The sequence below is a fragment of the Nerophis ophidion genome, linkage group LG06 (assembly GCF_033978795.1).
Source record: "Nerophis ophidion isolate RoL-2023_Sa linkage group LG06, RoL_Noph_v1.0, whole genome shotgun sequence".
Lineage (NCBI taxonomy): Eukaryota > Metazoa > Chordata > Actinopteri > Syngnathiformes > Syngnathidae > Nerophis > Nerophis ophidion.
Window position 1 is genome coordinate 55331369 of NC_084616.1, and position 26425 is coordinate 55357793.

Here is a 26425-nt window from a genome sequence, read left to right on the forward strand (position 1 = left end):
ATTTTGGCTCAAGGTTTGCTTGAAAGAAGCCGTGAATATCTGTATCTTTGTCTTGTTGTGTCTTTGAGCTAGCAGAAATACCGGTACCACCCCAGACAAAAGTTAAGACAAAAACAGACTTGGGGGAGGTTCTTTCAGTTGTTTAATTTAGTAGGGGAAAATACATACAGAAAACCGACATGACACAAAACGACAGTCATTTCGAATGGCAAATTCCTGGCATTAAGAAACGCTGAAATAAATTGGGAAATTTCATTTTCAGATCAAGTGAAAAAAAAATACATGGACATACTCAATTTTGAAAACAATATTATGGAATAACCCTGTATTTTTTTATTTTCATTTCCAAAGCCTGCATCAGATTAAATGTGTTCAATAAAAAGGCGTGTTCATATCTTGGAGAGAATTAAAGAAAATGATCCATAATAAGACTCTAACCTGCAGAGCTGATCTGACAAAAAGCAGGCAAAGAACGTTGGAGTAAGATTGTTGAAGAGTACTGTTTGTCACTGGACAAGTCCATGCCTCAGAGACTGCAAGCAGTTATAAAAGCCAGAGGTAGTGGAACAAAGCACCAGTGCTATGTTGTAGGGTTTTTTTTTTCTATAATTTTTCATAGTTCCATAATTTAATTACAGAATGTTGTTATTTTCCAATTATTTCACACCGCTTGATCTAAAAATGAAACTATTACTGACTACCGTGATTTATTTTCTTGATTTATTTTAATGTTTCTTAGAACCAGAAAGTTGACATTTGAAATGACTACAGTGTTTTTTCATGTCTGTTATCTGTTATCTCTTCTACAAGTGTCCACTGAATGAACATCCTCAAATTCTGGTGATTCCATTTTGCCAGGGTTAGTAGTCTTCTAATCGCCTGTTTCTCTATGTTTTCTTACCAGGTGCGTACGGTAGATACTATTCATGTAGTCATGCTACTGCTGTACTTCAGTTTTGTATTACAGTCTTTACATATTTCAACAAGTGTATCAAGTTTACCGTTCATCTTAAAGACAACATATGATGATTCTAATCTGTATTTACCACACTTGTGGTTGAGCAATAACCCTTTTTTGAGTCTGTTTACAAATGGTTCGTTTGTGGAGGCATTCCCTCTAGATTGCAAATGAAACCCTCCATGGACCACTCGCTCCAAAAGTATCAGAATTTATCTTATTCAAATGTACACTGTTACACGTATACTCTGCACTCTGCACTTTTGCAATATCTTATGTTGTATTGCACTTCAGTAAATACCTCGTTGTGACTTTGCTCTTGAACAGTATGATAGGTTGGTAGCTGTAAGCTCACTGTCTGTCATTTGGTTATCTGTTATATATCTGTCCTATGTATAGTCTAATGTTTAGTTTATGTTTAATGTGTCAAATATTGTTTTAATCTTTTTTTTTAACATCGCACATTGGAGTATGGGAGGAACACAATTTCAGACTGCTGTATAATGTACCGTTGCATGGTCTGATTGACAATACATTTGACCTTGAACTAGACCTTGAACTTGACATCTATCTTAAAGGCAAACATCATCAATATTTTATTTTTCCCACACGCTTAAAAATACATTTCATTAACGATTTACAGATTCACTGCTCACATTAGGTATACCTACCCAAGCTGGGATTGATTTAGAGCTGTGTAAAAAAAGCCAGCATTTATGTCACTGCATGTAGCATGTTGGTGAGATTGTGCGTGTTCAGTTATTTCCGTATTGGCCCTCTGAATAGGGGGTCGTCACTAAGCATGAAAGGAATTACTCGCTGTGCACTTTTTTGCTTGTTTTATTTGGTACTGCAACTGCAGCAGTAGCAGTAGCAGCAGTAGCAGTAGCAGTAGTAGCAATAGCAGCAGCAGTAGTAACCAGTGGGGTATGCCGGTGACGAAGCACGCTGTCTTTTTTACCAAACGAACAATGAAGCCATTTTTAAAAGCTACCTAGGTAGTCACCTGACAGTGGTAGCCACGCCCATCTTAAAATTCCCAAGCAAGCCCGCCATAAATACATATAAACATAACAAATACACATAGTAAATCCAACAGAGCGCATTTCATGATTAAATGAAAATACATCATCTTACTTCCTCCCTTGCTTTTTTTAAACCAAGTTGTAAAGTCGCAATGGCAATGGTGCTGTCTTTTTTGTCTGAGTTTAGCAGCTAATCTAACTTTCTACTGGTCCATATTGTCAAAAAAGCCCCATGTAGAATGTTGTGGTTAATCAAACACCAAAGTATTTATTTTAAAGACATCAGAGCAGGTGTAAAAGCATGAACAAGAAAGAATAACATTGGAAGGTCTAGGCAGTTGAGCAGGAAGGAGGGGCCTGGCTGAAAGCAGGTACGATAAATGACCACATTTACAGGTGCTGGTCATATTATTAGAATATCATGAAAAAGTTGACTTATTTCATTAATTCCATTTAGAAAGTCAAAATTGTAGAATGTATACATTCATTCCAAACATACTGATACATTTCAAGTGTTTTTTGCCAAAAAGGAGATGATTATTGCTGACAACCAATGAAAACCCAGAATTCAACATCTCAGAAAAATAGAATATGGTGAAAAGGTCACATATTGAAGACACCTAGTGCCACACTCTAATTAGCTAACTAACTCAAAACACCTGGAAAAGCCTTTAAATGGTCTCTCGTTTTGATTCTGTATGAAACACAATCATGGGGAAGACTGCTGACTTGACAACTGTCCAAAAGATGACCATTGATACTTTAAAGAAGGAGGGCAAGACACAAAAGGTCATTGCCAAAGAGGTTGGATGTTCCCAGAGCTCTGTGTCCAAGCACATTAATAGAGAGGCGAAGGGAAGACAAATATGTGGTAGAAAAAAGTGTAGAAGCAAGAGGGATAACCGCGCCCTGGAGAGGATTGTCAAACAAAACCGATTCAAAAATGTGGGGGAGATCCACAAAGAGTGGACTGCAGCTGGAGTCAGTGCTTCAAGAACCACCACGCACCGACGTATGCAAGATATGGGCTTCAGCTGTCGCATTCCTTGTGTAAAGCCACTCTTGAATAAGAGACAACGTCAAAAGCGTTTCGCCTGGGCTCAGACAAAAAGGACTGGACTGCTGCTGAGTGGTCCAAAGTTATGTTTTCAGATGAAAGTAAATTTTGTATCTCCTTTGGAAATCAAGGTCCCAGAGTCTGGAGGAAGACAGGAGAGGCACAGAATCCACGTTGCCTGAAGTCCAGTGTCAAATTTCCACAATCGGTAATGGTCTGGGGTGCCATGTCATCTGCTGATGTTGGTCCACTGTGTTTCCTGAGGTCTAGAGTCAATGCAGCAGTCTACCAGGAAGTTTTAGAACACTTTATGCTGCCTGCCGCGGACCAATTTTATGGAGGTGAAGATTTCATTTTCCAACATGACTTGGCACCTGCACACAGTGCCAAATCTACCAGTACATGGTTTAAGGACCATGGTATCCCTGTTCTTGATTGGCCTGCAAACTCACCTGACCTTAACCCCATAGAAAAGCTATGGGGTATTGTGAAGTGGAAGATGCGAGATGCCAGACACAACAATGCTGAAGAGCTGAAGGCCACTATTAAAACAACCTGGGCTCTCATAACACCTGAGGAGTGCAACAGACTGGTTGACTCCATGCCACGCCGTATTGCTGCAGCAATTCAGGCAAAAGGAGCTGCAACTAAGTATTGATGGCCGTACATGCTGAAACTTTCCATGTTCATACTTTTCAGTTGGCCCACATTTCTAAAAAATATTTTTGGCTACTAGTCGTAACTAATATTCTAATTTTCTGAGATACTGAATTTGGGATTTTCAGTAATTGTCAGTACTAATCATGAAAATTTAAAGAAATAAACATTTCAAATATATCACTATGTGTGTAGTGAATTGATATAATATGTAAGTTTCACGTTCTGAATATAATTACTGAAATAAATCAACTTTTTCATGATATTCTAATAATATGAACAGCACCTGTATATTTCCAATACAATGTGATGTCACACTGTGCCCACTGTTAAAAAAGGCTGCAAACCAACCCTAGCACCTCAGTATTTGGGTCATTATTTGGCACATATTTTGGTACATTAAGGAATAAAAATACCAAGACATAAAACTAATAAACATTTCCCCTGAACGCACATAACCGAATTCCAGTATGAACTTGCAATCATCTATTGACTTGTGTTTACTTTACTGTTGAAATTTAGTGACGAAGCTAGGGCTTTCGTAACCAAACAAACAGAGCTCCACCATCGCTTTTCGTGCACTGACGTCCTGTCCTTACGTGACACATGTTTGACAGACATTGCACATTGTACATTTTACACTGTATTATCACATATATCATTCACATATATTTCACTTATCACGTATATATTTATTGATTGATTGATGTATTTTAATTTCAAATATTCAGAAAAAAAACAAGAGCAATCCTGATCCAATACAGTGCTATAGCCTTAACAGCCATTATAACAAAATAAAAACAATGGCGAATAAAAAACAAAAACAAATGAGCATTGGACTTTCTTTTCATTTTTTTTTTTTTTTTTTTTTCATATTTGAACAGGAGTAAGAAGAAGTTTACAGTACACTTATTTATGAAATACTACAGACTTATTTATGAATTATTACAGACTTGAAATGAATCAGATGGGAAAAAAATATTATAATGTAGTACATTTTAAAATAGTTGACCGGAAATCTGTCTCAGATGCTAAATACCACCATACATGCATTGTTATGGTCCATTGAGTCAAAATGGACGCATTCCACCTTCAAGTTGAACCTATTTAATTTTGTATTGCACCAGAAGGTAAATGTTTGTTAATTGATTCTACTAGGGGCAGTTTGACTTCATATTTGGTTTTTACACATTTGCAGAGTGTAGTATAACACAATTCCTGCCCTGGGTTGAGTCTGTCAACGGCTCCGCAGTCATTCACAGTATGAGGGGAGCAAAGGGGATAATAATTGGTGTGGTTGAAACATGGAGGAGCCCCTGTTGTGACAGAAAGGTTATATTCATTAATGCAATAGACCAGGTCACACATGTGCTTATGGCGACCAGTCAGGGTTTTATGGCGTATTGCTCTCTACAGGCTGTCATGGTTACTGCCTTTCTTATTACACATTTAAAAAAAATAATGAAGCACTCATTCTGTTGCTACCTTACTGACTGTCTCTCTCTGTCTCTTTACAGTAAACATTGCCAACAGCCAGGAGTGGAGTCTGAGCAGATCTATCCCTGAACTGAGACTAGTAAGACTACAAACACACACCTGCATGCACTGAATTTATTTAAAATGATAACATTTGTGTTGGGTACATGTCAATTGAGACGACAATGGTTTGTAGTGATTTCAGAATGCAAAAAGCCGAGGAGGCATTTTTCAGGTAAAAAGGTATTTAATAATTAAAAAACAGAAATATGAGAGTAACTGGAAAGTGCTCTGAAATCATAAGGGAAGCTATGCAGGCTACAAAGTAAATGAAAAACATAATGCTAGACAACAGCAAAGAATTAAGTTACTTTTGGAGCAGAGATTGCTTCCACAAAGTACATCCGTAATTGATATGACAAGTGACAATTTTCTGACAACAAAAGACAGCACCCACACAACTTAAATAGTCTTGATTGATAAGAAAAAATAGGTGCGGGGAATAGTGCTCAGAGGCAGGAGTCAAGTAGCTGTGGGGAAACACAAAAACAGAAATGCATTAAAATACAAAAAAAAAAGGAACTAAATCACTAACCACAGAAAAATACTAACAAACTCAAAATACAGCATGGCCTGGTGTAAGAGGCCATGACAGAATACCCCCCCAACAAAACTGATTCCAGAAGTTCTAGAAAAAAACAGGAAAAATCCAAAGTCACAGGAGGGAGGAGGGAGGACAAGGCGGCTGGTCGCCTGGCCATGTGTCCTTGCAGCCAGCGAGGAAGAGTCAGATGATGGCGGTGTGTAGAAAGCCGCTGTGGCTGGCGAGGCGGGCATCCACGAAACGGACACATCTGTGGCCGGCGAGGAAGCGGACGTGAGCCGTAACAGTCCATGCCTGGGTCATGGGCATTGCTGCTGTTGCCGTGGGAGGCGTTTATGAAAAGGTCATGTTCATGGCTGCTTAGGGGGCTGACCTGAGCGAGGACAGCGTTTCAGCAGCCGTGAAGGTCTAGGCCCAGAGTGTCCATGAAATGGCCACATTCTTGGCCGACAAGGAGGTGGCATGTGGGCGCCACACGGGTTGCTCCTGCAGCAAGCAAAGAAGGCGAGAGAGTCAGATGGGCGCTTGTGCAACAGGCAAGCTGGAGGACTGGAGGTTGCGGAGGCAACAGGACAGAAGGTTGAAGAGGCTGCAGGACTGGAGCAGCAGGTGGGGTCTATGGAAGATCCACTGTAGCAGCAAGCGGCTTTTGCGGAGGAGCCACTGGAGCAGCAGACGGCGTCTGCGGAGGAACCACTGGAAGAAGTACAGGAGCTAGTGTCAGTGGCCGTGCAAGAGGCTGGATGTATGACTGGCAGGGCGGGCGTATAGAAGGTGGTAGCTTGGCTGGACATAGGACTGGCGGCGGCGGACATGCAGGAGGTGAAGACTTGGCTTAATGTAGGACTGGCAGAAGCAGCCGTGCAAGAGGTGGCGGCCTTGGTGGACGTAGAACTGGTCGCACCAACTGTGCAGAAGGTGTTGGCCTTGCTGGATGTAAAACTGGTGGCGGTGGCCGCAGCGCTCCCTCTCATAGCTGGTGTCAATGTACCCATTTATCTTTAAAAATCTGGTCAACCTCATGGCTAAAATTAAGTAGAAGATCTTTCTTTGGCCAGCTGCTGCCAAACTGCCATCTTGTAGGCTTTCAGCCGTGTGACTGGCTGCTTGCTCCCAGGGTTTTTCCTCTCTGTCCCCCATCCTGGCTCCTGGTTGTCTAGGATGTATTGATATTTTGGGGATGTTTTTATCGGCACGACTCTCTGAAGTGTCGGTGACCCCCAAGGGGATTCCCATTTCCTCTATAAATATGGGAATAAAAATAGCATTATTGTAGTATTTTTATTGTTAAGAACATACAGTAGGCCTATGTGAGTAAAGTTGAATTTAGGTGAATTTAAAGAACTGATATGACACTTCCAAACGTTTTAAAAGTGAATATCAATGCATTAGTACATGTAGAATGATCTTCTTCTTTCTCTCAGGGCATTCTGGGAAACCTGAAAAGCGGCAAGTCAGCCCTGGTGACCAAATACATCACAGGCAGTTATGTTGCGCTTGAGAAGCCTGATGGTAAGAGACAATGCATCTTCATTGCAGTGTACAGAAACCACTGAAAATTACTATTTAATTCGAATGAAATGTATTACTGTTTATCTTTTTGACTTATCTAGGAGAAATTGGCTTCGATTAAGTGGGCATCTTTCAGAAAGGCATTGTGACAATAACACATAAAAAAACAGTTAGTAAACGTTATATTGGCAACATTACCTGTGTATGACTCCGCTCCTCCCACAAACAAACATTCAGTGACAACAGTTTTGATGTTGCCTGCAGTTCATTAGCACTCATTCAGATGTGCTCACAAGAAAGCTGTAACTGTCTCTTGTAAGTGTAAAGCTAATGATTCATTGCCGTGTGAAATGAGCGTTTGCGGTGTGCTGCTTAAAGGCCTACTGAAATGAGATTTTCTTATTCAAACGGGGATAACAGGTCCATTATATATGTCATACCTGATAAGTTTGCGATATTGCCATATTTTTGCTGAAAGGATTTAGTAAAGAACATCGACGATAAAGTTTGCAACTTTTGGTCGCTAATAAAAAAGCCTTCCCTGTACCGGAAGTAGCAGACGATGTGCGTGTGACGTCACGGGTTGTAGGACCCCTCACATCCTCACATTGTTTATAATCATAGCCACCAGCAACAAGAGCAATACGGACCGAGAAAGCGACGATTTCCCCATTAATTTGAGCGAGGATGAAAGATTTGTGGATGATAAATAAATAAATGATAAATGGGTTGTACTTGTATAGCGCTTTTCTACCTTCAAGGTACTCAAAGCGCTTTGACACTACTTCCACATTTACCCATTCACAAACACATTCACACACTGATGGAGGGAGCTGCCATGCAAGGCACTAACCAGCACCCATCAGGAGCAAGGGTGAAGTGTCTTGCTCAGGACACAACGGACGTGACGAGGTTGGTACTAGGTGGGAATTGAACCAGGGACCCTCGGGTTGTGCACGGCCACTCTACCGCTGCGCCACGCCGATGAGGAAAGTTAGAGTGAAGCACTAAAAAAAAAAAAAAGAAAAAAAAAAAAAGGCGACGGCTCCAAGCCGATTCAGATGTTATTAGACACATTTACTAGGATAATTCTGGAAAATTCCTTATCTGCTTACTGTGTTAATAGTGTTTTAGTGAGATTATCAAGTCATACCTGAAAGTCGGAGGGCTGCGGTGAAATAGTGTCTCTAAAAGAGAAGCCAATGGAGGAGCCAAGATCATAGCTGCCTTTTTGACAGCTGCTGCAGGAGGTCGCATAATCCGCTCAGGTCTCCGGTAAGAGCCGACTTAATATCACAATTGTCCCATCCAAAAACTTGCTGGGTAACTTGTTCGCTTGACCGCTCTGTATTAAAGCTTCACAACAAACAAAGAAATACCGGTTGTGTTTCGGTTGCTAAAGACAGCTGCAATCCACCGCTTTCCACCAACAGCATTCTTCTTTAAAGTCTCCATTATTAATTGAACAAATTGCAAAAAATTCAATAACACAGATGTCCAAAATACTGTGTAATTGCGCGATGAAAAGAGACAACTTTTAGCCGTGAGTGGTGCTGGGCTGAAATGTCCGCTCAAACCAATAACGTCACAAGCACGCGTCAACATAAGCTTCATCATTCCGCGACGTTTTCAACAGGATACCTCGCGGGAAATTACATCCATTTTCTACTGCTTATTCCCTTTCGGGGTCGCGGGGGGCGCTGGCGCCTATCTCAGCTACAATCGGGCGGAAGGCAGAGTACACCCTGGACAAGTCGCCACCTCATCGCAGGGCCAACACAGATAGACAGACAACATTCACACTCACATTCACACACTAGGGCAAATTTAGTGTTGCCAATCAACCTATCCCCAGGTGCATGTCTTTGGAGGTGGGAGGAAGCCAGAGTACCCGGAGGGAACCCACGCATTCACGGGGAGAACATGCAAACTCCACACAGAAAGATCCTGAGCCTGGATTTGAACCCAGGACTGCAGGAACTTCGTATTGTGAGGCAGACGCACTAACCCCTCTGCCACCGTGAAGCCCCGCAGGAAATTTAAAATTGCAATTTAGTGAACTAAACCGGCCATATTGGCATGTGTTGCAATGTTAAGATTTCATCATTGATATATAAACTATCAGACTGTGTGGTCGGTAGTAGTGGGTTTCAGTAGGCCTTTAATAAAGTGGTTGTCATTGTTCTTGACAGGTGGCAGGTATAAAAAGGAAGTGCTTGTGGATGGACAGAGTTATTTACTACTGATCCGAGAAGAAACCGGGCCACCTGATGCACAGGTGTGTATGTGAAAAAGAAACACACTGGTATGCATGAGTTGTGATACCTGCAGTATTCGTCATCTGCCCCCTCCTCGTTTTCCTTCCTTCAGTTCAGCAGCTGGGTGGATGCGGTGATTCTGGTGTTCAGTCTGGAAAATGAAGGCAGCTTTCAGGAGCTCTACCAGCTGTACAGACAGCTCGACTCGCACCGCACTGTTGTCCCCATCATAGTCGTTGGCACTCAAGGTCAGAACAGCAAATCACAACCATGTACATTTTCACATACAAGCAAAACATGTTTATCATGTTTTGTCTATTGGGGCTAGATTGGCTCAGCAGGATGAGTGTTTTTATTGATGAGGGGAGTGTTTCCTGATTGGCCGGTGAATGCTTGAACTGTGACACCAACCCAATCAGGTGGAATTATCCCCTGCTGATCCAATTCTACATTTATTGTCCCATAGGGGTGTCCTACACAGGTTTTTACTGCTATGACCTCTGAAGCAGGTTTTCTGTTCGAAAGCATGATCCCTCAAAGGCTCATTTTGTGTTGTAAACAGTTAATGGCTCTGCATTTTGGCTTTCTTTACTACATGTACAGGCGATGTGCAATCAGGGAAGAGAGAGCCTAATAATAATACCATAAATATTAAAATCAGAGCTGTCAAATTTAACAAGTTAACGCATGTGATTAATACCAAAAATATTGCATTCATCGTGTATGAACACAAATTAATCTCACAATTTTGACCACATGAGCTCTTTTACCTAAATCGGGGATGGTTGTTAGGAAGGTGGCATAGGTTGTTAAATAGATGACTCTCCATGCACAGCAGTGTTTTCATATTTAGAATGCGCAGAAAACCGAAAGACATATGTGTTCACATAAGGATTGTGAAGTATGGATCACATTTTAAAAACAAGTGCAGATCCCCTTTATGGATGTTCTCATTCATCTAGGTCAGTGGTTCTCAAATGGGGGTACACGTACCCCTGGGGGTACTTGAAGGTATGCCAAGTGGTACGTGAGATTTTTTTTAAATATCCTAAAAATAGCAACAATTCAAAAATCCTTTATGAATATATTTATTGAATAATACTTCAACAAGATATGAATGTAAGTTCATAAACTGTGAAAAGAAATGCAACAATGCAATATTCAGTGTTGACAGCTAGATTTTTTTGTGGACATGTTCTATAAATATTGTTAAAGATTTCTTTTTTTGTAAAGAAATGTTTAGAATTAAGTTCATGAATCCAGATGGATCTCTATTACAATCCCCAAAGAGGGCACTTTAAGTTGATGATTACTTCTATGTGTAGAAATCTTTATTTATAATTGAATCACTTCTTTATTTCTCAACAAGTTTTTAGTTGTTTTTATATCTTTTTTTCCAAATAGTTCAAGATAGACCACTACAAATGAGCAATATTTTGCACTGTTATTCAATTTGATAAATCAGAAACTGATGAAACTGATGACATAGTGCTGTATTTTATTTCTTTATCTCTTTTTTTCAACCAAAAATGCTTTGCTCTGATTAGGGGGTACTTGAATTAAAAAAATGTTCACAGGGGGTACATCACTGAAAAAAGGTTGAGAACCACTGATCTAGGTCATTGTATTCTCAGGGCATTCAATCAATCGCAACTGGACTCTTTGTTTTTTTCTTAGAAGACGTATCATCCAGGTATAGCAGGCGTAGGGAACCTATGGCTCTAGAGCCAGATGTGACTCTTTTGATGACTGCATCTGGCTCTCGGATAAATCTAAGCTGACATTGCTTAACACGATAAGTAATGAATAATTCCACTTGTAATCACAGTGTTAAAAATAACGTTCCAAATATAAAACATTCTCATGCTTGTTCAAGAAGTTGCATTAATGGTAAGAAGTAATTTATTTATTATTGGTTAGTGTGGGGCTTGTTGCCCTCCTGGAGGTTCTTCAGACCACCAAGAGCCTGTTTTAGGGTTACAATATTGTTTTATTTTATTTTTCTCTCAGTTGCTTTCCAGCAATTGTCTTTTTCTCTTTCGTCCTCACTCACGCTCTGGCTCCAGCCCCAGCCCTGTCTCTCCTCCTGGCTGCTGCTTATAACAGAGCGACAGGTGATTAGATAACACGGCCCAGGTGGGCCATCTACGCACCTGTCGCTGATTTCGAGGCCGGTCCTGGCAACATCCTGCTTTGCTGCAGGCCCACAGGCCACGCCCCCTCCACAGTTAGCTTCAGAATAACAATGTTATTATAAAGAATAAGAGACCTATTATACTCTGGAAATGTTGGTCTTACTTAAAAACATACGCGTTTAGTTGTGTTCAGTGTTAAAAAAAATATTATATAGCTCTTAGGGAAATACATTTTAAAATATTTGGCTTCTTGGCTCTCTCAGCCAAAAAGGTTCCCGACCCCTGAGGTATAGGCTTCATTAGTTTATGCTCAATAGACTGAGATTGGTCGGATCCAGCCTTAGTCCATGACCGTGAACTCATAAGGCCTACTTGGATGAGAGGCAAAAATCTTCTAAGACAAACAGAGCAGTCGATTGAATGTCAATAATGTACATATATTCCTTTTTTTCTTCAGTCTCTTTGTCCAAAATACAAAACAACTCATATATATTACAAGTTGATTATGTTTAATGGTGATTAATCAAAATCAACACATTATGATAATAGATTAATCCGCATTAATGTGTTAATTTTGATTGCCCTAGCTTTAATTTGGGGGTTAAATCACCAAACATGATTCCTGGGCACGGCCACTGCTGCTGCTCACTGCTCCCCTCACCTCCCAGGGGGTGATCAAGAGTGATGGCTCAAATGCAGCGAATGATTTCGCCACACCTTGTGTGTGTGTGAGACAATCACTGGTACTTCATCTTTAAGTAATATTTTGTCCGTCACATTTGTGAATTGTATATGTTTGAATCATTCTGTTCTTATTATCTATATGGCTACTTGCATTGAACACATTTTTTTTTATTTTGTATGATCAAGCCATGGAAGGAAATTACAAGCTGAGGCTTTTGACTTTTTTTTTTTAATCTACCTCAACGTCTCCTTATTTAGACAAAATCAGCAGCACCAACCCACGCGTGATTGAGGATCAAAGAGCCCGACAGCTGTGTATTGATGTGCGTCACTCCCTCTTCTATGAGACCTGTGCCACCTACGGCTTCAACGTTGATCGTGTGTTCGCAGAGGGTGAGTCGCCTCACAGAATGTTGCTGGTACACAGCAACAGCCTGCATGAGCAGCCTGAGTCATCATAACAAAATGTGCCTGTTTAGTTACACGGTGCTGTTTTCCAGCTGCCCAAAAAATTGTAGCCCAAAAGAAGCAGGCTGCACTCCAGGCTTGCAAGTCCCTTCCTAACTCACCCAGTCACTCTGGAGGTTCCACACCTGGATCGGCCTCGTTCCCGGGCCAGGTAGGACCACTCACTGCCGTATGCAGTAAACACTCATTGTGCAGAAGCATCTATACTCATACAAAAAACTAAATCTAAGGAAGATTAAATACAATATGTGAAATCAAGGTCAAAATACTGTAGACATATTTGACAAGCATACCATATATGTAATAAAATAAGTATTTTTGACCCTAATTTCAGATCAATTTTTAAATCTCATTCACAGTTTGGTTTTCACATGCATAGCAACAATGGATGGTGAATATAATGTTTTAATCCACTATAATTTTGAATGTATGTTTTTTAACCATCTCAGATAGGAAATAACAAAATAAACATCTGATCAGAACCCAAATTGTTAATGTTAAACTTCTCCCAAATGAGCTCTTTAACATACAATATTGTTATTAAATCAATTTCACCCATTAATTTCCCCTAAAACTTCCCCTGTTCTAAAACCAATCCCAGCTGGTTTCGGGTGAGAGACAGGGTGCACCGTAGACTGCTCACCTGTCAATCTGACAGAGAGACAACCATTCACTCTTACATTTACACCATCACTATGAATTGAACCCAGGCGGGCTGCACTTAAGTCAACTGTACGAACCTGTGCTTAATAAGTGATGTCACAAAATCATTGTTGGTTGCGTAGTTATTAGTATATGAGCCCTGAGCTGAGGGTGCCAAACTGACAGTCATTCATCCATCAGCATCCCATTTTCCTTTTTCGACGGCTACCTTTATGAAGAGTTGTTTTAGTTGTCATTTCATTTTACAACACATTCTCACTGTCTCTTCATGCCTTCCATCCATTCTCATCTCCGGCTGCATCCGAACCTCCTGACCCTAATCTCAGGTCAGTAATGGTCTGGGTGGCGGCTATGCCTGCTCCCTCCCTTCTACCCCCGTGGTCAGTCACAAAGAGCTGAGGGGGGTTCATGGGGAAGGAGGAGGCAGCTCACGCTCCCTCAAGAGCACCCCCCGAAGACCCTCCCTCTTCAAGGTCAGTTATTGAACCTGCTGCCATCTCACCCGTCATTGCTCAACATCATCTCCAGACTCTGAACCCAGACTTCAACAGTTTTGCTTGTATTCTTATGCTGACTTCAGCTGCTGGGTTTCTTTCAGAATCGAGACACGGATAAAAGAGGCAATGATCCCAAAGGAGACTCAAGCAACACGAGGGGTATTCCAATCAAGCAGGTTTGTGCTAAATTCAACCTGATTGCCTAAAATATAGTGTATATTAGGGATGGGCATCAAATTTGGTACTTTTAGAAGCACGGACCAAACTCCATCCGTACTACCAGGTATCAATTCACGTAAAATCAAACAGTGCCACATTTCAATATATTTGCTACACGTGACGTCGAATCCGGTTGCAGACTAAACACCGGCTCAAACACTAGACAGAGAAACAATCACTCAAGTGGCCCTCAAAGTAGACCCAGCAAAACTGCCTCTATAGGTAAGGTTGCAATTTTCACAAAGCAAGTGATAGAAAACGCTCAACGGAAAGTAAGGTTCCACTTTTTCAAATGTGCTGATTAGCATTAGCGATTTTACTTAGAAAATGAAAGCTACTAATAAAAAGCATGTTACAATTAAACAGCGGTGTGTGATAATTACAATACTTTTGACCCACCTTATAGGAATCACTCTAAGGCTAGACTGGTACATTCAGATTTATGGCAAAGACTACTTCCTGGCTTGTCAACACACCCTAGCCTATGAACTACTCCCATCTAATGTCTTGGAATTACGATTGCATGCAAAGTTTACTATATGATGCTTGCAGATGAGACTCAGAAGTGTAAGAAAACAAGATATGACAACTGGACAGCACATTTATCATAATCAATGCATTGTTAAATAAAAAGAGACATTTTATTATTAAAAAACTAACATTTATTAACACATGAACTCACACTAAATACTGAAAATTGGTACTGTTGAGTACCGGTGTCAATTCTAAGGTACACATTTGAACCAATGTGAAAGGTACCCATCCATAGTGTAAATGCAGTTTAATTTCCGGTCCTGTAACATGTACAGTATAGGGAACATGCAGCAATCACTTTTATGAATCAATTTATCTCTATAGTTGATATAGTGCACTTATTTTCTGATGATCACCTGTCTACAAAACTGCTTCTAACCCCAAATAGAAAAAGAAGTTTAGCATTATTTATTTCCTCTTCAGTGACAACTCACTTCAAAAAGAAGCGCTGTCATCCAGAGACTCAGAGACAGCGAACAAAAATATCGTCTTTGCTGTGTTTTTCTATTAATAGTGTGCTTTGTGCAATTGCTCTGGGACATCCACACTGAACAAATTGCCCAGTTTAGAGTGAGTGGTGACTGTGGTTGTTGTTTCCACAGAGCATTCTATGGAAGAGAAGTGGAAGCTCTCTGAACAAGGAGTGGAAGAAGAAATATGTCACCCTGTCCAAAAATGGCTCACTGTCCTACCACTCAAGCTCCAGTGTAAGACGACACCGCAGCACTGATCAATACGTAACGCATTGATGCACACAATCATGATTCTTTTTACCTCCAGTAGTTTTACTATACTGCAAAAAATCATTTGCAGTCATGTTAAGAGTTATATATGCCACCATAAGTAGCTAAAGTTGATTGTTAAAAAAAACCTTACTTCTTATGCAAGGAAGCACAGGCCAATTCCATAACCAAATATAAGTGTAACACAGAAATGTCTCTAATTTGAATCATATTGCTGATTATTTGAAATACTTAGCAGGTAACAGCTCCTGAAAGACACTAGAAAGACCTCTACCTTAGAAAGTACACCACATTACATTCCGCATAATGTAAAAAAAGGCAATTTGAAAGACTAGATACCATTAATGATGAATAATAAATAAATGGGTTGTACTTGTATAGCGCTTTTCTACCTTCAAGGTACTCAAAGCGCTTTCACCCATTCACACACACATTCACACTCGGATGGAGGGAGCAGGCATGCAAGGCACTAACCAGCACCCATCAGGAGCAAGGGTGAAGTGTCTTGCTCAGGACACAACGGACGTGACGAGGTTGGAACTAGGTGGGGATTGAACCAGGGACCCTCGGGTTGTGCACGGCCACTCTACCACTGCGTCACGCCGATGGCCTTGGGGACTAGACCCAGCAGGCCCCAACCAAGACGGGCATCCAAAAATGGTGGACAGCGGCAGCCCCAGATACGCAGCCTGGCTGCAGTAGCCTAAGCCGCCGACTCCCAACGGTTAACCAGGCCCCGAGAACGCCCCCCCCCCAAAAAAAGTTTATATATACAGTATATACGCAAACATATATATATATATATATATATATATATAGGTATATATGTGTATATATATATATATATATATATATATATATATATATACATACATATATGTATATGTATGTATATATATGTATATATATGTATATATATGTATATGTATATATGTGTATGTATATATATATATACAGTATATATATTTATAAATGTATGTATACATATATATGTATATATATACATATATATATATATATATATATATATATATATATACATATATATATATATATATATATATATATATATATATATATATATATATATATATATATATATATATATATATATATATATATATATATATATATATATATATATATATATAAATGATAAATGGGTTGTACCCAAAGCGATGTGACACTACTTCCACATTTACCCATTCACACACACATTCACACACTGATGGAGGGAGCTGCCTTGCAAGGCGCTAACCAGCACCCATCAGGAGCAAGGGTGAAGCGTCTTGCTCAGGACACAATGGACGTGACGAGGTTGGTACTAGGTGGGATTTGAACCAGGGACCCTCGGGTTGCGCACGGCCACTCTCCCACCATATATATATATATATATATATATATATATATATATATATATATATATATATATATACAAAACAAAATACAGGAACTATAGCAGGGCAGTTGGGCAGCACCGCTGGGGCCTCAACAAAGGGGCATTCGGCCCCCTCAACCCGAAACCAGAGGGGCCCGCACGGCCGCAGCGCAGGGCGGCCCAAGCCACACCCCGAAAATAGTAAACGTATCGTCCATCCAGCAATTCCATTTTACGAACTGCTGGATGATTCAAGAGCTAATTTGGAGCCAGTAGATAGCAAAACAAATTACTATATCTCCTACATCTAGGGTATGCTCTGGGGCCAAATGTGGTTATTCAGTCTCCTTTTTGTGGTTGAAAAGTTTACATTTTTGAAAAGAGTGCTATAACTTCCGACTGTGAGGCTGTGAATGGGCACAGTTTGAGGACTGAGGCGCAAAGAAGGCAAGTAAAAGAGACTATAAGTCTGTTTGTTCAGTTTAGCTTCTCAAGTGTGCAGCGCCTTGGCTAACCTCATCATGAATATAAAAGTGAAAATTAAAAATAGTTTATTTTCACTAGGACAGATTGCTTTTCCTGTAAAATAAAAAATCAAATAGATGAAAACTTTTTCAAAGGTTCATAAACTGTGTCACGTTTTGCAGCTCTGTATTATTTTTCTTTGGTGGATAAGGAGGTAAAATGTCTCTTTTGATATTCTAAGTTGCAGACCCATGTTCTATATGAAATAATATCTCGCGACATTGCATTCTTTAATGCAGACGTCTCCCAGAGTTCACCTTTGGTATGTCAACAAGTTGGTTCCGTTGTAGATTGCACTGGATAAGAAAAGGTGGGCAGAATAAATTTGTGTGTTGCATTTTCCACAATTTAACAAAACACCTACGGTTGGCAAGATGGGACAGTGACATAATAATATAACATGAATAAAGGGGTAAATATTAATACAGTTTGTACATATCATACCAATTACTGCAGTATTTTCACATCAAAATAAAATCAACTTAATGCAGAATCAGTGAAACAACAATATTGGATACTCGTGTTAAACATAACCAAAGCGCCAAATCAGAAGGTTTGTGCATTTGAGGGTGTTTATTGCCTAAATTTTAAATATTGTCTCATTTTATTGAAGCTCCATATAAGCACTGGATGAGTGACAAACTCTTTTATGCCTTGCAGGACTACATGCAGAACATCCATGGGAAGGAAATCGACCTGCTGCGTGTGACGGTGAAGGTTCCTGGCAAACGTCCTCCAAGAGCAGTTGCACATGCAGGCCCTTCACCTGTGCCCACTGGCTCTGGAGTCAATGGGCATGGGAGGGAGCTAACAGCTGCCGAAAACACCGGTACAGGTACTTCTTACAAATTGGACCTACAGTATTAACTATGATATTTTTATAAGATAAATACTTCACTGCCAAATATCAATGTTAGGTTGGACCAGCTAATATTAATTATTATTACTGAACATTTTCACATATGCTTTTTGAAAACTTAATATAAATATTATACTTTGACCTTTTTGGAAAACAGTATTTTTCTATATCATTGTATTGTATTGAAGATCTAAAAATGTAATGTTGTTTAATTGTGCTATGGTATACAGTGCATACTTTACTGTCGTCTATATTTGTGAGCAACGTTACTTGAGTGACCCATATCAGGACTCAGTTTCCCTTGAAAGAGTGTTAGTTGATCATAATATGAATATAGTATATTGTATAACGTGTAAAACACTTCGCATGTGTCTTTGGCAGTCCCTCAGTTGTGTCCATCCACCCTCTCTGTGGTTGATGGTGGTTTATCGCCTCAAGGAGGAGACCGAGGCCTTCAGCACTGCTCCTCGTCTTTGTCCGCAAAAGCGCAAAGTGTCGGTACGAACTGATCCTGGAGCTCCTCTAAGGCTATAAACAAAGTTTATGACAATGATTAAAGAGTGTGTATCTTTGCCCAAAATGTCAGATGCCCTCGAGGGGGCATCCAGTCAGTTTTCTGGAAAAGACGCCACCCAGTCTTCTCCTATGACAGACCGCAAGAAGAACAGGAGGAAGAAGAGCATGAATCAAAAAGCGGATGCAGCTGTCGGGCAGGCTGAAGGTAACGTGTAGATCTGTACAGACAGCAAATGCAGTACACATATAAATCGCAGGCATGCACATAGGTTGAACTCTGATAATACTCTTTGGGCCTGATTTACTAAGATCCAAATACATTGCGTTAATCATGCATGTGCATTCTATAAAGTGGCATGTACTAGAGTAGGGGGGTCCAGAGTACGGCCCCCAGGCCAATTGCAGCCTGTCAACATCTTCAATTTAACTCGCGAGATGTCATGATTTTAATAAGGAATCTTACCCATAGGGAGATTACATTAATCTTGATATAAACCAACTAACGCAATGTTGTCAGTTTGCCACCTCTTAGCGGACAACGTGGGTAATATAGGCAAATGATCTTTAATTATACCGTATTTTTCGGACTATTAAGTCACAGTTTTTTTCATAGTTTGGCCTGGGGTGCGACTTATGTGTGAAATTATTTACACATTACCGTAAAATATCAAATAATATTATTTAGCTCATTCACGTAAGAGACTAGACATATAAGATTTCATTGGATTTAGCAATTAGGCGTGACAGATTGTTTGGTAAACGTATAGCATGTTCTATATGTTATAGTTATTTGAATGACTCTTACCATAATATGTTACGTTAACATACCAGGCACCTTCTCTGTTGGTTATTTATGAGTCATATAACGTACACTTATTCAGCCTGTTGTTCACTATTCCTTATTTATTTTAAATTGCCTTTCAAATATCTATTCTTGGTGTTGGGTTTTATCAAAGACATTTCCCCCAAAAATGCGACTTATACTTCAGTGCGACTTATATATATGTTTTTTTCCTTCTTTATTATGCATTTTCGGCAGGTGCGACTTATACTCCGGAGCGACTTATACTCTAAAAATGCGGTACTCTGAACTGCTATATGTGAGCATGTACTTTTTTGACCCGATTTTATTTTTTTTGTCAAGGTGCAAAAAATAAATAAATAAAATAAAATCTCAACTAACACAAAATGTCAACAGAAATGGTCACGCATAACGCAGCCTGCTCACTGAACATTGTGGACATTATAAAAAAAACGTCCATGCACCAGAAAATAAATCTAAATTACACCCATTTAAATCCATTACAAAGCATGATGGGGAAAATGCAAAACACTTTCCACACTCATCCACGCGTGTTTGATATTTCTGAATAATTACAAAACTTTAAGGAGGTTGTCACGAAAATAAACAACGTAGAAGTCAACCTTTCACATACGTTTATTCGAACCATTCCCTCCATTTTCTGCCGCTTGTCCCTTTTAGGGGCGCGGGATGCTGGAGCCTATCTCAGCTTCATTCGGGCGTAAGACGGAGTACACCCTGTACGGATAGAAAGACAACATTCACACTCACATTCACACCAATTTAGTGTTGCCAATCAACCTATCCCCAGGTGCATGTTTTTGGCGGTGGGAGGAAGTCAGAGTACCCGGAGAGAACCCACGCAGTCACGGGGAGAACATGCAAACTCCACAAAGAACCTTCGTATTGTGTTCAAACTCATAAACTTTATTTTTTTTGCAAATAATAATTAACTTAGAATTTCATGGCTGCAACATGTGCCAAAGTATTTGGGAAAGGGCATGTTCACCACTGTGTTACATCACCTTTTCTTTTAACAACACTCAACAAACGTTTGGGAACTCAAGAAAATAATTCTTGAAGCTTTGAAAGTGGAATTCTTTTCCATTCTTGTTTTATGTAGAGCTTCAGTCGTTCAACAGTCCGGGGTCTCCGCTGTCGTATTTTACGCTTCATAATGCGCCACACATTTTCGATGGGAGACAGGTCTGGACTGCAGGCTGGCCAGGAAAATACCCGCACTCTATTTTTACAAAGCCACGCAGTTGTAACACGTGCTGAATGTGGCTTGGCATTGTCTCGCTGAAATAAGCAGGGGCGTCCATGAAAAAGACGGTGCTTAGATGGAAGCATATGTTGTTCCAAAACCTGTATGTACCTTTCAGCATTAATGGTGCTCGGGCACTAATGCACCCCCATACCATCACAGATGCCGGCTTTTGAAATTTGCGTCGATAACAGTCTGGATTGTTCTCTTCCCTTTTGGTCCGGATGACACGATGTCGAATATTTCCAAAAACAATTTGAAATGTGGACTCGTCAGACCACAGAACACTTTTTCACTTTGCATCAGTCCATCTTAGATGATCTCGGGCCCAGAGAAGCCGGCGGCGTTTCTGGATGTTGTTCATAAATGGCTTTCGCTTTGAATAGTAGAGCTTTAACTTGCACTTACAGATGTAGCGACAAACTGTATTTAGTGACAGTGGTTTTCTGAAGTGTTCCTGAGCCAAATGTGGTGATATGCTTTACAGATTGATGTCGGTTTTTGATACAGTGCCGTCTGAGGGATTGAAGGTCACGGTCATTCAATGTTGGTTTCCGGCCATACCGCTTACATGGAGTGATTTCTCCAGATTTTCTGAACCTTTTGATGATATTATGGACCGTAGATGTTGAAATCCCTAAATTTCTTGCAATTTCACTTAGAGAAACATTGTTCTTAAACTGTTTGACTATTTGCTAATGCAGTTGTGGACAAAGTGGTGTACCTCGCCCCATCCTTTCTTGTGAAAGGCCGAGCACTTTTTGGGAAGCTGTTTTTATACCCAATCATGGCACCCACCTGTTCCTAATTAGCCTGCACACCTGTGGGATTTTCCAAATAAGTGTTTGATGAGCATTCCTCAACTTTATTAGTATTTATTGCCACCTTTCCCAACTTTTTTGTCACGTGTTGCTGGCATCAAATTCTAAAGTTAATGGTTTTTTGCCAAAAAAAAAAAGTTTATCAGTTTGAACAACAAATATGTTGTCTTCGTAACATATTCAACTGAATATGGGTTGAAAATGATTTGCAAATCATTGCATTCCGTTTATATTTACATCTAACACAATTTCCCAACTCATATGGAAACGGGGTTTGTATTATATATTATGTGAAAATGCGAATGTCATTAAACAAATACGGAAAGACATCAAAACATATCAACTGAATTAGTTTTAATTAGCCCCTTAAAGGTGAACTGCACTTATTTTGGAGTTTTGCCTATCGTTTACAATTATTTTGAAAGACATGCTGACAGATACTGCATTCTAAATATTAAATAAACGTAAATATAACTCTGCTTATAGTAAAGTCAATGGGAGCTCCACTATTTTGCACATAAAATCCAATAAATAACTATTCAAAAAGTGCCAACAATACTCCATTTACATTTTGTTACTTGAATATTAACCAAATATTATCGATATTGTTATTATAAGCGGTAACGCAGACAAACTATTTATAGCGGCGACGTGATCACAAATTGTGTCCCTATGTTTACATCATCGAGTGGTCTGCTGTTTCATCGCTTCCTTGCTCCCTGTATGTTATTGTACATCATAAATCAGATGGCTGAGGGTGTAATCCAACAAGTTGGTACACTTTGACAGCTATTTAGGACCTGGAACTGTCGAGGAAAACACGAAAAGCGCTTAAAAAAATAACGGCTATCATCATGTCTTTCATATTGATTGTGAACGATAGGCAAAATTCCCCAAAAAATGCAGTTGCCTTTTAAGTCATCCCGCATCTATAACATTATAAAAGAATGTTGCTAAATAGAAGATGTGTCTAATATTTTTATTTCCAATAGACCATGAAAATATGATGAAACATACATGTAGGATGGCGGATTCTCTGTGCATCATGTGTCTTTGCGGCACGAGCCCTTATCTCTCACAGCTGTGTGTGTAACCGTGTCAGTTTGCACATTTCTTTTCCAAATGTGCTAAATGGGAAATAGAGCTCTCAAAACGGTTAAGTGTTGATAAATCACATTGCACCTGCTGTTTAGTATATTTGCATATTCTCTTCCCAGCATTGTGGGCGTTTTAATTATCAGCATACATTTTGCATACTAACGAAGACAGAGACGCAAAATGGGTTACATGCCTTATTCTGATTACTTAACAGACACAAACCACTTGTCATACATTTATTAGCTTGCGTGTGCTATCAAGTTTGCTCGTGTTTTAGTACACGCAAACCTTTAGTAAATGAGGCCCACAGTATATTTTGAAAAAATCCAAAAGATCACAACATAAGCAAACACTTAAAACAAACCTAACAGGAAGAACAGAGCCCCAATTGGGCTGAAACAGAACATGATGATGATGATGATGATGATGATAAATCTTATGGACGATATGGAAGATGATATATATTTAGATATATATCTGATATCCAGCATACACAAATCTGATTTGAAATTTGGAATGCATGTGTGTAAAAATGTGAAGTATCCCAGGATGAATTTTCAGATGACTAAAAACATCCTTGCACTATATTCTTTTTTTCAATCTCTTTAAATATGTTATGGCAAAGATCTTTCTCTGATCATGTTTTCTCAGTCTATTTTTAACAGCTGTCTTTCTTTCTTTGGCTCTCTTTTTCTCTCTCACTGCTCACCTCTTGCTCTGCAGCCAAACGCAAAATGTGGAAGTTAAAGAGCTTTGGTAGCTTGAGAAACATTAATAAGACAGGTAACATTTGTGATGGAGTGTCTCATATTTGCATTCTGCCTGACTGACATCATGCCTGAGCCTGATTTCTTCATTTGTCTCGTTTGCATTGCAACAATTTTGGGTTCTCATCTTTATTTGAATAGATGTGTGTTTTATTATAGTGCATGAGTTTGATGGCCATGATGTTAACCAACAGTACAGTGAGTGCAGCTGAAATGATTGGTCCTTGTTTGTTCCTTTCAGATGAAGAAAATGCAGACTTTATCATTGTGTCGTTTACGGGCCAGACGTGGCACTTTGAGGCTCAGAGTCTGGAGGACAGGGACTCTTGGGTATTGGCTATAGAGAGTCAAATTTTGGCGAGCCTGCAGTCCTGTGAGAGCGGCAGAAATAAGGTATTTAAAGCTCAAAACTGCTCTGTCTAAAAGTTAACAACGCTGCTTTTGATCTCATCCAACACTAACCCCAAAATGTAATCACTTGTTCCTATTTCCATTTCGGACATGTCCTGAAAATGTCATCAAAATCTGTCCTTAACTTTTTTAGCTATGTTGCTAACTAATGCCGCTAAATACCTAACTAACTAACGAGTACTGGCGACACAGAACATTCTAATATTAATCTGCACAGATTTCTTCTGTGTTGCCATTAATTACTCTTCTGGTAGCCATTTGTAATATGTTTTCAAAATATATATATAAAAAAAACATTCTATAATATCAAAAATGAAAACTCAAGATCTTTCTGTAGGGATGTGTCTTTTTATGCAAACATCAAAAAATGTATCTGCAACCCAAAAAAATATTTGCTGACCAAAATAATGAGTTTTCGAAGAAAAAAAATGTTTTCAAAAATTAAAATATATACAATTTTTGGTTGCAAATAATTATTTTTCTTCAACTTATTTTTTTCATTATCATTATTTATTCAAATGTTATTTTTTTAAATATGAAAAAAAAAAAAAAATAAACTTTTGTTTGATTGGTCTTTTGAAATCCAGTCCAGAAATACAATTAAGCACAATTAAGCACATTTTTTTTCTCCCCCAAACAAGTAACCTACAAAAGTTATAAATACAATAAACTAGAAATAATAAACTAGGAAAAACATGCATCAATCAAATAAGTACAGGCAAATATTGACATGATGCCACAGACAACTGCACTCCTGAGTGTCCCAAACACGGTGCAGCAATACACTAAAGTAGAGAAAGCTTATCAATTATTTACCTTTCAATTACTTTTCAATCAGGGTTAAATTTGAGATCAGTCTCATGTACATCTTTTATGAAACCACTCCATACATCCTGGAACTTCCCAGAACAACTGTTCAATGTCAGCCTAATTTTCCCCCAGTTTAAAAAATACAGAACATCTCTAATCAGCGAGTTCGGCAAGGTGGCGCTGTGGCCTTCCAATTTGGCGCAATGAGTCTTCTAGCCAACAAATTAATGAATGCTACAAAAAAATTTGGGGGATTTGCTAAGGGTAAATGAGTGAGGTGATATCCCAAACAGTGAACAGAATATTGGAAGCCTTTTTATTGGTTTCAGATGATGGTGTGACCATATGGGCATTACTAATGACTCAACACATTTGGTAGGAAAATACCAAAAAACTAGGGGTAGGCAACACTGACCAATTGAAAGGCTTCTAATATATTGCCCACAGGACTAAAGTGATGTTATAACCCAAAAATATATTTGCAAGCAAAAAAAAGATTTTAAACTCAGAAAACTATTTGCAACCAAAAATAGGTTTTCAAACCAACAGTTTTTGACTACCCCAAACAATATTTGCAACAAAAAAAAATGGAAAAAAGGATTTTCAAACAATAGATGATGAAGTTTGCAAACCAAAAAGATTTTCAACCATAAAAAAGATTTGCAACCCCCGAAATATTTTGAAAACGTAAATATATGATACGTATCCTGTAAATATACATTAAATGTTGTTATATAGGGTAACACACAGTTATAAATAGGTGAAAATGTACAGCTGAATGAGACTCCATATGAGAGTAATAACAAAAATTACTCCTACCAAAAAAATAATGTTTAGTTTTGATCAACACTGTCAGAAAAGTATACAATATGTTTTTATTCTGTCTGCATTCGTTTACCAAATCCGCTCTTAATACACATGCAATTGAGTTGTACATCACAGCAAACTTCAAGCCCCACAATGTACATATTTACATTGGCACTCCTCTTACCTTGTCAATCAAAATTGAGCTTTATCATCTTTAGAAAGGTAGTTTTGATTCAACTCTTATAATGCAGCTCACTATATTGTGCTGGTCACAGTGTTGAGTTCAGTCAGTAGATTGGAGTTCATTTCTTTCAAATTTCTAATAAATCTAAATTACAAATTCCGTTTCCGTATGAGTTGGAAAATTGTGTTGGATGTAAATATAAACAGAATACAATGATTTGCAAATCCTTTTTAACCCATATTCAATTGAATACACTACAAAGACAAGATATTTGATGTTCAAACTCATAAACTTATTTTTTTTTTGCAAATAATAATTAACTTAGAATTTCATGGCTGCAACACGTGCCAAAGTAGTTGGGAAAAGGCATGTTCACCACTGTGTCACATCACCTTTTCTTTTAACAACACTCAATAAACGTTTGGGAACTGAGAAAACTTATTGTTTAAGCTTTGAAAGTGGAATTCTTTCCCATTTTTGTTTTATGTAGAGCTTCAGTCGTTCAACAGTTCGGGGTCTCCGCTGTCGAATTTTATGCTTCATAATGCGCCACACTTTTTCAATGGGAGATAGGTCTGGACTGCAGGCGGGCCAGGAAAGAACAAGCACTCTTTTTTTACGAAACCACACTGTTGTAACACTTGTCTTGCTGAAATAAGCAGGGGTGTCCATGATAACGTTGCTTGGATG

The 26425-nt window shown here is 39.1% G+C and overlaps 1 protein-coding gene across 4 annotated transcripts in view; it reads left to right on the plus strand.

Moving 5' to 3' along the window:
- Nucleotides 1–26425, plus strand: part of agap2 (ArfGAP with GTPase domain, ankyrin repeat and PH domain 2) — a 54681-nt gene that overhangs the window by 16351 nt on the left and 11905 nt on the right. For 2 of the 4 annotated variants that reach the window (XM_061904328.1, XM_061904326.1), the window contains 14 exons: nucleotides 5215–5273; nucleotides 7202–7289; nucleotides 9482–9567; nucleotides 9660–9795; nucleotides 12625–12759; nucleotides 12867–12985; nucleotides 13824–13970; nucleotides 14096–14170; nucleotides 15350–15454; nucleotides 18054–18228; nucleotides 18634–18750; nucleotides 18839–18973; nucleotides 23480–23539; nucleotides 23765–23916. In XM_061904328.1, the coding sequence (XP_061760312.1) occupies nucleotides 5215–5273; nucleotides 7202–7289; nucleotides 9482–9567; nucleotides 9660–9795; nucleotides 12625–12759; nucleotides 12867–12985; nucleotides 13824–13970; nucleotides 14096–14170; nucleotides 15350–15454; nucleotides 18054–18228; nucleotides 18634–18750; nucleotides 18839–18973; nucleotides 23480–23539; nucleotides 23765–23916 (1589 nt within the window). The remainder of the gene's footprint in view (nucleotides 1–5214; nucleotides 5274–7201; nucleotides 7290–9481; nucleotides 9568–9659; nucleotides 9796–12624; nucleotides 12760–12866; nucleotides 12986–13823; nucleotides 13971–14095; nucleotides 14171–15349; nucleotides 15455–18053; nucleotides 18229–18633; nucleotides 18751–18838; nucleotides 18974–23479; nucleotides 23540–23764; nucleotides 23917–26425) is intronic. The other 2 variants (XM_061904329.1, XM_061904327.1) reach the window with 1 other exon arrangement.